At 30.4% G+C, this 13,252-nt stretch overlaps 2 protein-coding genes across 2 annotated transcripts; both read left to right on the top strand.

Moving 5' to 3' along the window:
- Nucleotides 1–4,892: 4,892 nt before the first annotated feature.
- On the top strand, nt 4,893–5,417 carry LOC105167594 (uncharacterized). The gene has a single exon (XM_011087366.3). It carries the CDS (start codon nt 4,893–4,895, stop codon nt 5,415–5,417), a length of 525 nt encoding a protein of 174 aa, XP_011085668.1.
- A 4,628-nt stretch (nt 5,418–10,045) lies between these two features.
- LOC105167506 (putative galacturonosyltransferase 9) lies at nt 10,046–13,019 on the top strand. Its single transcript, XM_011087268.3, has 3 exons — nt 10,046–10,496; nt 11,050–12,288; nt 12,455–13,019. Exons 1-3 carry the CDS (start codon nt 10,338–10,340, stop codon nt 12,728–12,730), a joined length of 1,674 nt encoding a protein of 557 aa, XP_011085570.1. The 5' UTR covers nt 10,046–10,337; the 3' UTR covers nt 12,731–13,019.
- Nucleotides 13,020–13,252: the final 233 nt, after the last annotated feature.

Below are 13,252 nucleotides of genomic sequence, written 5' to 3'. Positions count from 1 at the left end.
ATTATCCCCATAAACTAATAAATGTAATACTTACCCTCATAATTAAATTTTTACACAAATATTCTCCTTATATTATATATATATATATATATATATAGTTCAAAGAATTTCTTTTTTTTTTCCAGTAATTTTTTGCATTTTAAGTTTAATTAAAAAGTTTTTAAATGAAAAAATATTTTTTATTTATAATAAAGTTAAATATGATTAATGAGTTAAATTTTTTGAATTTTACTCAAAGTTAGCTAATAAATGAGTACAATAAATACACAAAAAAAATTCATGAAAAGATTTATAATTTGGTGATAAAATTAAGTTATTAACTATTTATTTTTTTAGATAAAAATAAAATTTAATATCAATTTTTTAACTTTTGGTGAAGCATATATATATATTTGTCAATTTCTTTTAAGAAGCATATATGAGTTGTTGGTTATATTATATTTATTGTGTATCTACTATATATATATAAATTTATACCCCACTTTTAATGTAAATTCTTTACTTATTAAAAAGATTAATTAAAAAATATTTTTGTGATGATTTAATGTGCAAAAATACTAAAATATATTAAAAATAATATAATTGTTGAAGACACGAGGGGCATTTTTGTCCAACCAAGGGGGTAAGTGTTACATTCATTAGTTTATGGGGTAAATATTACATGTCGAATAGTTCAGGGAGCGAAGTGTATTTTACCCAATTTTTAAATTTCATCTGTATTATTATGTGTACCCAAAAAAAAAAAAAGAAAAAAAAAGAGAAGAAATATGTGCATTGTTTACGTATATGAAATGTAAATATACTACTTGTATGAATTAAAATCACAATTACAAACTAATAAATATTTTATGCTTTTAATACCTAAAAATATGAAAAATACTTTTGAAATTTTAATATTTCTAAAATTCATTTACAAAATAAATTTATATAATTTTTTTCGTACCTAAAAAATTATAGTGATATTATTTCTTAAAAAATTATTTATTTTAACAATATGGTACGAATTGAATTCCAAATCTCTAAAAATCTCTTATGATTATTAAATTTTGGAGTTTGACAAACCTACCCCCATATCATCAACATCAACGCATGTCATAGAGGAGACATGAAGCTCAAATCTGCACCTACTCCTCCTGATTCCTTGGCCATTTTTGAATTTCCTAATTTGCCCCTACAAAGATATTCAAAGATTGCGTTATAACCAGGTTAGAATAGGGAATAATGATGAGATACGTGCATGACTTTTTGAAAGACAGGGGGATTTGGTGATGCAGATTTGTGCCTCAACTGGACAATACGTGTTTTTTTTTTTTCTTTAGGAATAATTATGTTGTCTTTATGATATTTGATATATGTAATTTTCTATAATTCTAAAAATTCTATTTAATATCTCCAACGTTTAATTCTGCTTAACATGAATGAAAATTTATATTTACCTCAATTGATTTACTATTGACTTCTTGCAGGCCAATCAAATCTTTTCCGTATACATGAAAAACTATATTTTCACCCTTATAAGAGTAATTTGGTCAGATATACTAGATGTAATTTCTGAATGGATCTATTTGTTAAGTAGAATCAAATGTCAGGAATAGTAAATGTGATTTCGTAAAATCACAAGAGATTTATATATAATTACATAAAATTTTATTAAAAAAAATAATGTAATAATTTCTTCTTTCTTTTTTAATAAAAAAGGATCAAAATTGTAATTGATCTTTAATAGGAAGAAGATGAATGGGTCATCCGTCTCTAATTATATTTCTTTCACATTAAAAGGACAGGATTTGCACCCAATCCACGGCTGACGGCTCCATCTCTTCTCCTTTTCGTGTTTCTTTATAAATAAATGGGACGAAGAAAAGGGGATCTTTTACGTTCCAATTTTTTAATATTTTAATTACCCAATTCATGCATCTTAGACCGTCTTACTCTATATATTTATTTAACAATCTTTATAAAACTTATAGTTCTTAAAACATAATTTAAAAGTATATATATAATAAAATAAATTCTTTAAATATTCAAATAGAATAAAATAATAAAACTTATAAAATATTAATAATGACAAATTTTGTACTTTTTTTCTAAATGTATATATATATATATATATGTATTTCTAATTATAAAATATTAGCAGTGGAGTTCTTGAAATTCTAATTTCTAATGCACGAAGACTAGTTCTTCACTGTCAGCAACTCCAAGAAGATGGCATGTGAATCTTTTCGGAATTTTTTATTTTAAATCATATTACATCTTTTATTCTATATGCATTTTATGTACAATTATTATATTATTTATTTTATTTATAAAAAAATTTATATGCTTGACGTGTAAATTTTAAATGATATTAAAGATTAAATATGATCAATAATAGAAAAAAATCAATTTCTTTCCAACCGTTGCCAGTTCATCAATCCGTCGCCATAATCCATGCAAGTTGGAGCTAAAAATCTAGTTGTTTAAGCAATGCCCAAGACCAATTAGTCGTGGAATATGCGATTCAAATATAATAGAACTCGCACTTGTAGAAGAAAAAGTGCGCTTTTCCACTGCTCTTTTAAGTAAAAACAAAAATGAAAAAGTAGATTAAAACATGAGGTCCTATTAAAGTCTAGACCCAGAGTCTATCAAGAAACTAGATTTCGTCACTTGGTCAAAAACTTTTAACAAAGGGTGATGAAATTTGTGGGAGATAATCTTTTTTATATTTGGAGACTTTTTCTTTTCCTTTTTGTAGAATAAAAGGTAGGAAAAGACCATTAATTGATGAATTTCTTTCATAGAGATTGTAATAAAAGATTAGATTTGTTGCTTCAAAGATGGTCTAACAATCCAATCATTATAGGGGAAATGTATCTTGATATTAGAGGTATTGGGTCACCCCAATTCAACCATTTTAACAGTCAAATTAGTAAATATAAGTGCATAGAGATTAAAAAATACTCTAAGGTGGTTCAATATATAAGAATGTATTGAATGATGTTATTACATTGCATACGTACTTATACTGTATATTTATCAGCTTTGGAACGTTATAAAATGCGTGCTCGTCTACGGAAGATGATGCCATTTGTTAAGGTAGGTCAAATAACGAATCGGGTCAGCTAGATTTGCGCTTACCCTTAGTCTGTTAAGCAGTACTCCTTAGGGTAAAATAGAAAGATCGGAGATTTTCTTTTAGACCATGAAACTCTTTCATCTTTTATCAATTTCGATTTAACCTAGGCCACTTTTACTTTGAGTTATTAATTGGGATATCCAACGCAATCACCTTTAATTTTTTATTTACTTTATTTTGAATCGATCCGGTATTAGTAGCTAAAGCCCGATACTATAGTTTATTATGGCTGGATTTCAATCCTAAAGTTATTTATACCATTTAAATCCCATCAGGCTAAGCAGAGAATGCCTTATAGTAACTATAATTACAGAAAATTCTTATCACATATTTATAACGCAAATGTAGTGATTGGTCACTTTTTTTTAAGTATAGACCAATAAACTAAGGGGAAGAAAAGCCACTCCTCATATTCGGAGTCTTTGTACAAAAATAATGCCATTTGCCATACAACCAATAATTAATTCAGTCTCTCAATCACCACCATGGGACAAGGCTCTTATCAGGAAAGGAGACAACGTAGCAGATGAAAAGCAGTATATATATATATATATATATATTAAAAAGAAAACAGGCGAAAACCGAATGAGACAACAAAAGAAAGAGGAGTCAAATTATGTCTAATGATATTATTGTTGACCGTTCAGACCACACCCAATATGCAGAGTGAGGGCATCTGTAGGCATTAGGATTTCTCTCTTTTGATGCAATATTGGACACTTGTTTTTCTTGGTGGAAGAATACATTTCAATTAATTCAACAACCCTATATTACATCGAAAAAGTTAGCTCTAAACCCACAAATATTTCTTTACTCTTTGCAAGATTATACGTACACTCTTCAGGAGCGTTAATGTGATGTAATTTAGTGGGTATTTTTGTAATTTTTTATCATTGAATCGAGAGTATTTGTAATTACAAATATAATTTAAAAAAATTGTCAACAGCAAAACTAATTCAAGTGGAATGATTAGGATCTGAGAGAATGATTTGAAGTAAGGATTTTCAATGACTTCATTGAAATTCGTTATAATTCCACAAAATAAGGACATACATACTCTGGCATCACAGTGCCTTGCTCTCATCTTTCAACTCTACTCTACTCTAAAGTGCCAAACATGGGGGGCCAAAGCCCCCTTTTGCCTTTTTCTCCCACACCAAATCTTTTGTTTCAACAATTTATCTCTTTTGTTGTAAATTTAAATTATTATATTACAATTATGTGTCAATTTTACACGCATGATGTGCATAAAGTATAATAATAATTTACAAATAATTGAAGTGGACTAATCAAATATTGATCGGTGTATTAATCGGTAATTGTTTGGTGAAAACTATGAATTTTAATTTTATCTCAATAAAAGATATTCTATCACATATTATTATTATACAATGATGTTACATTTAAGTGTGTATTGTTCGTCAGCCCACTTTTAATTTATAAAAAAATACGTGTCAATCAATTATTGATGTAATATCAATATGTGATATGAAAGTGTGATAGGAGATTCATAACGTTTGAAATCAGATCTCTTTTACCATTTTCATCATAATTACACACCAACGTGCAATGACGATAAATCAATTAGTAAGTAATCAGTGATTCACGGCTCGTAACAGTGATCGAAGTTAATCAAATATTCAATAGAAACAAGGAAGAACGCACACGTGGTGACTGCTATCCTCCATCCTATAAATTCACCCTTCCCTGCAACTCTCTCCTCACCCTCTTCTCCTCAAAACGCACCCCAATAACTCGCCGTATCCAAACAATGCATCAAACAGCTGATCTTCATTATCTACTACATTCAAACCCAACTCAGTTCCCGGCCCATTTCAGCAGCTTCACAACCGCCATCGCACCCACACACCACAATTTCCACACACTCTCAACTCCCCGATCGGAACAGCTCAATCCCCAACCAACGTACTGTTCCAGCAACAACAACTCGAATTTCGAGGATGCAGAAATAAGCATAATCAACGAGAGAAAGCAGAGGAGAATGATTTCAAACAGAGAGTCTGCGCGGCGATCGCGCATCCGCAAGCAGAGGCACCTGGACGAGCTGTGGTCGCAGGTGGTGTGGCTGAGGAATGAGAATCACCAGCTGATGGAGAGATTGAAACGTGTGATGGAGCGGCATGAGAGAGCGCTCGAGGAGAACGCTCAGCTGAAAGAGGAGGCTTCGGAGCTCCGTGAGATGGTTACCGGTATGCAGCTGAATAGTCCGCTAGTGGAATTCTCGACGTATTCGCCTCCACCAGATCGAAAGGCCCTGCAAATAGATAGTAGTTGAATTTGGCCAAGTATAAGTTATGTTTATTGTATCTATGCTTAACTGTTGCCATAAGATATGTAAAAATGTTTCACTATTGCAACTTATTAGCATAATTTGTTATGTAGAGTAAATTGTTAGATGGTATAATTATTTAATATTAATTATTTTAATATGCTCTCTTTCTCTGTAAATTCTGTACATGAAATCTTCTCAATCCAATTACAACATATAATAGCTTATTTGACCTGACTCCGACATCTATATTTATATTATTATAAAAGAAAATTCTCTTGTCGTACTAATTTTTGAATACTTAAATTTAATTATTCTTTAATTTATTTTTTTCTTTTAAAAAAAATGATCAAAATAGTAATTTTAATATTTTTTAATAATCTCATAATTATAATTCTTTTTTCTCTCAAATCACTGCTCATGTTTCTTTCACTTTCTTTATATTTTTTTTCTCACAAACTTTCATATTTTTACTAAATTCATAATTAGAATTTATTTTTTGTATATGACCTTACCTGATATTTTCTTATTCTGATAGACGTCTTTATTTCTCCTCACCTCACCTCATACTACGTTTGTGTTTTTTTATATATATATATTTTTTTCATCTCAGATTCTTTTTTATATGCGGTTAAGAATTGTGACAATAACTAGTGATGTGTAAATAATTGTCTTCTTTAAAAACTTAATTTGTTAGAGATTAATATTAATATCTTAATACGTCCCCTAATGTGCAAACCCTATGAATAAAATCTTAATATGTTAGAAAGCGAATCTTTTAATATTAATATTTTAGTATATTTCCGTAATGTGTTAATCCAACACTTGAAACCCCTTTTCCATAAAATGGTGATAATGAGGTTTGAACCTAAAACCTCTTATTTGGCTAAAATTTTGATACCATGTTAAAAACCATGTCATTTAAATAATTTAAGTTATGAGATAGAAGAATTATTTAATATTAAAATTTAATAATAATTAAATTAGATTATAATTTTTAAAACAATGTATACCGAAACATCAAAGATATAAATTTTCCAAAACATAAAATTTTGAAGAATATTTTCATCCAAAAATTACACATCTACGCTGTTGATGACAAAAATTAACGGTTGAATGTTTGGAATAACGAAAATTGGTGAAATCATTTTGCATATTGAAAAATATTTTGTGATTTTTAAATATAAATTTAGCAATAATTATACTCTCTTTCCGTGAAAATTGGTGTAAATTACACATAGTGTAGTATCCCCTATTCACTACATTTAATTATCACTATTTCATCATTTTCTTAATTAGAATTCATTCTATAAGTAATTCCTTTTAAATCCATAAAATAAATTCTATTTTATTAATATAATATATAAATATCATAAAAGATAATAAATATCGCCAAAAGTTTATATTTATCCTGACCAGATGTCCTCATGCACTTAATCTTAAAGGAAATTAGTACAAATTTTAAACACAAACTCGGTAAAAGACTAGAATATTTAGCAACCAAATAGCCAAAACCCGGCTTCAGATGTCACAGTTGACCCATCTATTAAGAACAATGGCAAGGATCAAATCCGATGTGGCTAGTCAATGTGACCTATCTCTTGAAAAGTACGTGGCAAAGAATGAGCTGCTTACTCAGTAAGTATAGCTAATCAGTCTATATATGTACACATAGGCCGCAAGTCACGTATAATGTAATCACATCAACTAACAAATATTCGTCATACAGATGTAAGAAATAATGCATACCCACGACATAATATTTGACATTATCGTTTATTAACTAAGGGCCCTGCTTACTCTAATTGGAGTACATCAGTACAAAATCTACGTATATAAATATAAATTCAAATTTACGATCAAATCTAAGAAACCGATATATATTATATATACAATACTACACATATTAATATAAATATATATATCTATATAAATTCAATTAGTTATATTTACCTCAAATTTCAAAATGCTTCAATTAACACAAGGGACTTCTCAACCTCTATTTTGTCGTCACATCCTATAATAGAGTATTATACGTGCAATCAATACATGTAGAATATCATAAATTCTAAATAAAATATTATATAATGTTGGTACATTTTTCACCAATATTTTAATATTTCACTTCTATTAAAATCCAAACCCCTGTTCCATTTTCTTTTAAATAACTATACTTTCTAAGCTTCTCAAATATATATTTAATTTATCAACTAATTCATAAGGATTTATTTAATCAAACTCTTATATATTTATTACTTTCGTTTTTAATAACATCTCTAAATTATATTACCGTTAAAAACATTCCCTTTTTAATAACATAATATTTCTTAAATATAATTTTTAGAATATTTCTATTAATTTTCTATCCATTTATCGATACTATATAATTTAATTGAATAACAATGCATAAAATTACGTATTTGGTTAATCATTCCGATGAAATATGTAAATTAACTAGAATAATAATAAAATCTAATAAATTTATTAATTTAATTAACCAACTATATCATTTTTATATCAAATGTGATATTTAATTTGATACTAATTTAAATAGCCAAACTCGTAAAATATTTTGATTAAATAGTATATCATTCAATATAAATAATATTTAGTAATCGAATTAATTAAATAATATAATTACATAAATTAATAAAAATTAAAATCAAATTTCCGTACCTATTCAGCCGCACCCTCAATTGTGTGAAATGTGTGTAATAAATGTTTTGTGTGTGTGTGGGTGGGTGGGTGGGAGATTAAGAAAAAGAAAGAAAGTGAGGAGGTGGCTGAGGTGATGGCCACCGCACTCCTTTCTCTCTCTCTCTTTATATATATATATATATATATATATTTAATATTTTTAATAATTATCATTATATTCTTTCTAATTTCTTAATTATTATAATTTGCTCTCAAATATTATAATAAACTTCAATTTAATCCATTCAAGTCTTATTATATTATATTTTATTTATTTACTAATTAACTAAATTTCATAAAGTTTTATCAATTAATCTCACAATTATGTATTATAATCTTTGGGGTGTTACACATAGACTTTTTGTAGTTTAAAAAATTACATCTGGCATCCCTAATAATTACTTCTGTATAACAAATAAGTCTATTTGTTACTCAAAATTAACTCAAGTTGTTGATATTAACAAAGAAAATTGAATGAAAATTGATATTTACCCTTAATTGATTTATTGCAAGTCAAATAATTTTTTTTTACTAAACTACCCTTATAACGGTAAAAATATATATATCTCCTTACATGCATTGATGTGTGAAGACGTATGGGGGTAATTTAGTTATAAAAAAAATATTGGACTAATTAGTAATAAATTAATTGGGAGCAAAAATAGATTTTTTTTTTCTGATTCTTTTTATTTCAGTAAATTCAGTGAATTTTGACTAGCGAAAATACTTATTTGTTATAACGAAAGCAAGTTTCATGGTATGTTAAACATAATTTTTAAAATCATAGAAGATTTACTGTATATTACACCAAACTTCAGGAGATGATAGTATTATTAATAATTATCCCTAAAATTTATCTCCAAGGCTTTTAGTAATTTTTTTTTTCATTTTATTATTCCGTCTCACAATTTTTCCTTTTTCGTTTTAGAACCTCCCATAATAATGCTCAATATTATAAAATTAACAATATTTTTTTCATGAAAATCTCGATAATACAAACATAACTAGTTGAGTTTCAACTATTATTTCCACGAATAATTTCATAAATATACAAAAAACTTTCACATTTACCTCAACCTTAATTAGGATAATACATAATACTAAAGTCGAGTACATTAATTTATTTTAGAATATTTCAAATAAAATCCTATTACAAATATTATAACCATTCCCTCAAAAGTATTTATAATTTACAATAAGGATAAATTTTAATTTGTCATCCAAACTATGAAATTTTTATACTTTTTCACTTTTTTTTTTTTCAATTACATTTCACCACCTAAGGTAAACGAGGTTTATCTTACCATCTTAGATCACTTTTTAGTAAAAAAAAATCACTGAAAAGTGATCACAAACATGACACGTGCTATTTTCTAAGAATAAAAATATCAAGTAAAAACTATTATAAATATCAACCTTTTTTCTCCAGAAGTACTTATAATTTAAAATATGAATAAATTACACTTTGCTATTTGAATTACTGTGTTTTTTACACTTTCCACTTAAACATTTTTTTTCAATTATATTTTGCCACTAAAGTACACAAAATCATACTTTAATTCTGATTATATTTTATTAAATATTGATTGATTTTAAATACTTTTTCAGATGAACTAATACTTTTTCGACCCAAATATAATTTTTAAGAAAACATAATACACAATTCTGGCATTACTGAAATATGAAAAAATTCTAACTCGAATCGAATTTAACCAAACTTAAATCAATATACACTTACTTTTATGTTCGATATTCAATTTAAAAAAAAAAATCAATCATATAAAAAATTATATGTACTCTATGATTCTATCAAATTTAATTGAATTAAAAATTTTCACTCAGACATTTAGGTCGAAAAATGAGAAATTAAGGAAGGTGGGGACGGGTCCACGTCATATGCGGGGTACTAGATCGACGCATCGGTAAATGCACATCAGATAAAACAGACCAAAGACCCACCGACGCCGACGCGGGTCGGACCAGTAGTCCCTCACTCTTCCTCTACTCCTCGTAGCTTTACACTCCAGATCTCACAAACGCGCATCAGTTTGACCAACAGTACGTACAAATTCATCTGTTTCTAGACACCAACTGCTCATATCCACTACACATTCGGAGTTTGATTTTGTGGTGCAGTAAATCAGTGATCACCACATTCGGAGAGGATTGTTCGGATTCGTGTTTGCAGAGTAGGGTGATTATTGATTGATTTGTCCGGGGATAATCGTGATGGCGGTGGCGGTTCGGGGCGGGCGGATCGGATCGGGTGGTGGATCCGTGCTCCGAAGCTTCTTCAGCTACCGGATCTTTGTTTCCGCCATGTTCACGCTCCTCTTTCTCGCTACTCTCTCCGTCCTGCTCTCCTCTCATCCGTCTCATAAAGACGCTGTAAACGCTCTCAGTTTCTCCCTACTGTGTGTTTTTTAGTATTTACTTACGTAACTGAGCTTGCTTTTGGTGTGCTTAAATTGTGGTTTGCGTGGTTTATTGGTACGGAAAAGGGAACGGTGCTTTTTCGTGCAGGGTAATTTAAAGTGTGTTCGAATTTTGAGATGTCTTTACTGTCTGTTACTTAGAAAATCGGAATGTACAAGAAACCAAATCTTTTGTTAGTGAAAATTAAGAAAGATGGGGTTTTTCTCCAATTTTATGGATGTCGTAGTATGGCGCTTCAGCTGTTTGTTTTTAAATATCTATTCTGAGTTAAAATCATTATGTTTATACAATATTTCTCTGATAAAGCATCAGACATTGCGCTTGATTAAAAATTATAGCAAACAATTTTGCTTCAGTCTGTTGGAGTGGATTTTCTTGAAGATGAATTTTAATTATGTGCATGTTGTTTTTGGATGCGATAATTACTTCACACTATGTTGCTAAAACTGAATGACAATTATTTATTAATGAAATTAAAGTAGATATTTTTCCCAATTATGAACAGGTCGTGGAAGCTGCAGGAAATGCTCATGTACGGCGATCTTTTCTAGCATGGCAGTCAGATCCAGTGAAGACTAGGTTAGAATTGATACATAACCAGGCAAATAATCATATTGCCTTAGTTAATGCATATGCTACATATGCGAGGAAGCTCAAACTCGAAATATCCAAGCAGCTTAAGATGTTTGATGATTTGGCCAAGAATTTCTTGGACCTTCAATTGAAGCAGACCTATCGCACTGCATTGTTTGAAACTGAAGGAGCAGTTGATGAGGATGTGTTGAGGCAATTTGAGAAAGAGGTAAAGGATAAAGTCAAGATAGCTAGGTCAATGATTGCAGAGGCCAAGGAGTCCTATGACAATCAGTTAAAGATTCAGAAATTGAAAGATACAATCTTTGCTGTGAATGAATTGCTATTGAAAGCCAAGAAGAATGGGGCATTCACCAGCTTGATTTCTGCAAAATCGACTCCCAAGAGTTTGCATTGTCTTGCGATGCGTCTTCTGGAGGAGAGGATTGCACATCCTGAAAAGTATAAGGATGATGAGCCCAAGCCTGAGTTTGAGGACCCAACTTTATATCATTATGCTTTATTCTCAGACAATGTGATTGCAATATCTGTGGTGGTAAACTCTGTTGTTAAGAATGCAGAGGAGCCATGGAAACATGTTTTCCATGTTGTTACTGATAGGATGAATTTTGCTGCTACTAAGGTTTGGTTTAAGATGAGGCCAATACAAGGGGGAGCGCATATTGAGATCCATGCAGTGGATAATTTCAAGTTCTTAAATTCCTCATATGCACCAGTACTCAGGCAACTTGAATCTGCGAACTTGCGGAAGTTTTACTTTGAAACCATGGCAGAGAATGCCACTAAAGATGTGAACAACATGAAATTTAGAAATCCCAAGTATTTATCAAAGCTCAATCACCTCCGTTTCTACTTGCCTGAACTGTACCCAAGGCTGCACAAGATTCTCTTTTTGGATGACGATGTTGTAGTTCAGAAGGATTTGACGGCCTTGTGGAAAATCGATATGGATGGAAAGGTGAATGGTGCTGTCAATACCTGCTTTGGGCCATTCCATCGCTTGTCTGAATATTTAAACTTTTCTCATCCTCTCATCAAAGAGAAATTTAATCCGAGATCTTGTGCCTGGGCATTTGGTATGAATATGTTTGACCTTGATGCTTGGCGACGGGAAAAATGCACCGAGCAATATCATTATTGGCAGAATCTGGTAACTCATGCTTTAGCAGTTTTATCCTGTATTTCTTGACGATAATTTTGCTTCTTTATCATTCAACTTGGAGCTCCATCAAATGCTATGAAAATTTATACGTGTGTATATATATATATATATATATATTCTTGCAAATAATACTTTTTGGTTATTGAATGATCAGAACGAGGACCGTACATTATGGAAACTGGGGACGCTACCGGCTGGGCTCATTACTTTCTACTCAACAACGAAGTCATTGGACAAAGCATGGCATGTTCTGGGGCTTGGAATCAATCCGAGTATCAGTATGGAGGAAATTGACAAGGCTGCCGTCATCCATTTCAGTGGAGACATGAAGCCGTGGCTGGATATCGCCATGAACCATTACAAGCATCTATGGACAAAGTACATCGATAATGAAATGGAATTTTTGCAAATGTGCAATTTTGGCATGTAACGGAGCACTCCTCCTGCTTAGCAAGCACAAAGTGACAAAACACATGACGCATAGCTATCTGCTGAAGTAAAGCCTTTCTGATCATTCATTGTAAGTCGTAATTTTCAGAACAAAGGTTCTAAGTTTTACTCTCCCACGAAATTTTGTCTCCATTACTTCCTGTTGTTCTGTATTTTATTACAATGGAGTGACCTGAAACCCAAACTGTCTTTTATATGCACATAAACATATTCTTTGTACAAGAAACAGCCATAGTGACTCAGAAAATCGAGTGTGTTTTCTATCATAACTCTCTCACCAAGGTTCTTGAGCCCCTCCTATGTTGTACTCGGCCAAAAATCTGCAAATTTATCATCTCAGTTTTGGTTTATTGCACCTTTAGTTCTCATTGGTAGCTACTAAATATCGATCCATTTTCAGCATCCTATTAGCTAACATCAAACAGTGTAACAAATATCCAATTTGGTTGTGGTGCGTGCTTGGTTGCGGTGAAGAAGCAATGGTTGGTAGATCCGTTCATGG

The sequence above is a fragment of the Sesamum indicum genome, linkage group LG8 (assembly GCF_026168435.1).
Source record: "Sesamum indicum cultivar Baizhima isolate 11 linkage group LG8, ASM2616843v1, whole genome shotgun sequence".
NCBI classification, from domain to species: Eukaryota; Viridiplantae; Streptophyta; class Magnoliopsida; order Lamiales; family Pedaliaceae; genus Sesamum; species Sesamum indicum.
This window is presented reverse-complemented; position numbering and strand designations above follow the sequence as displayed.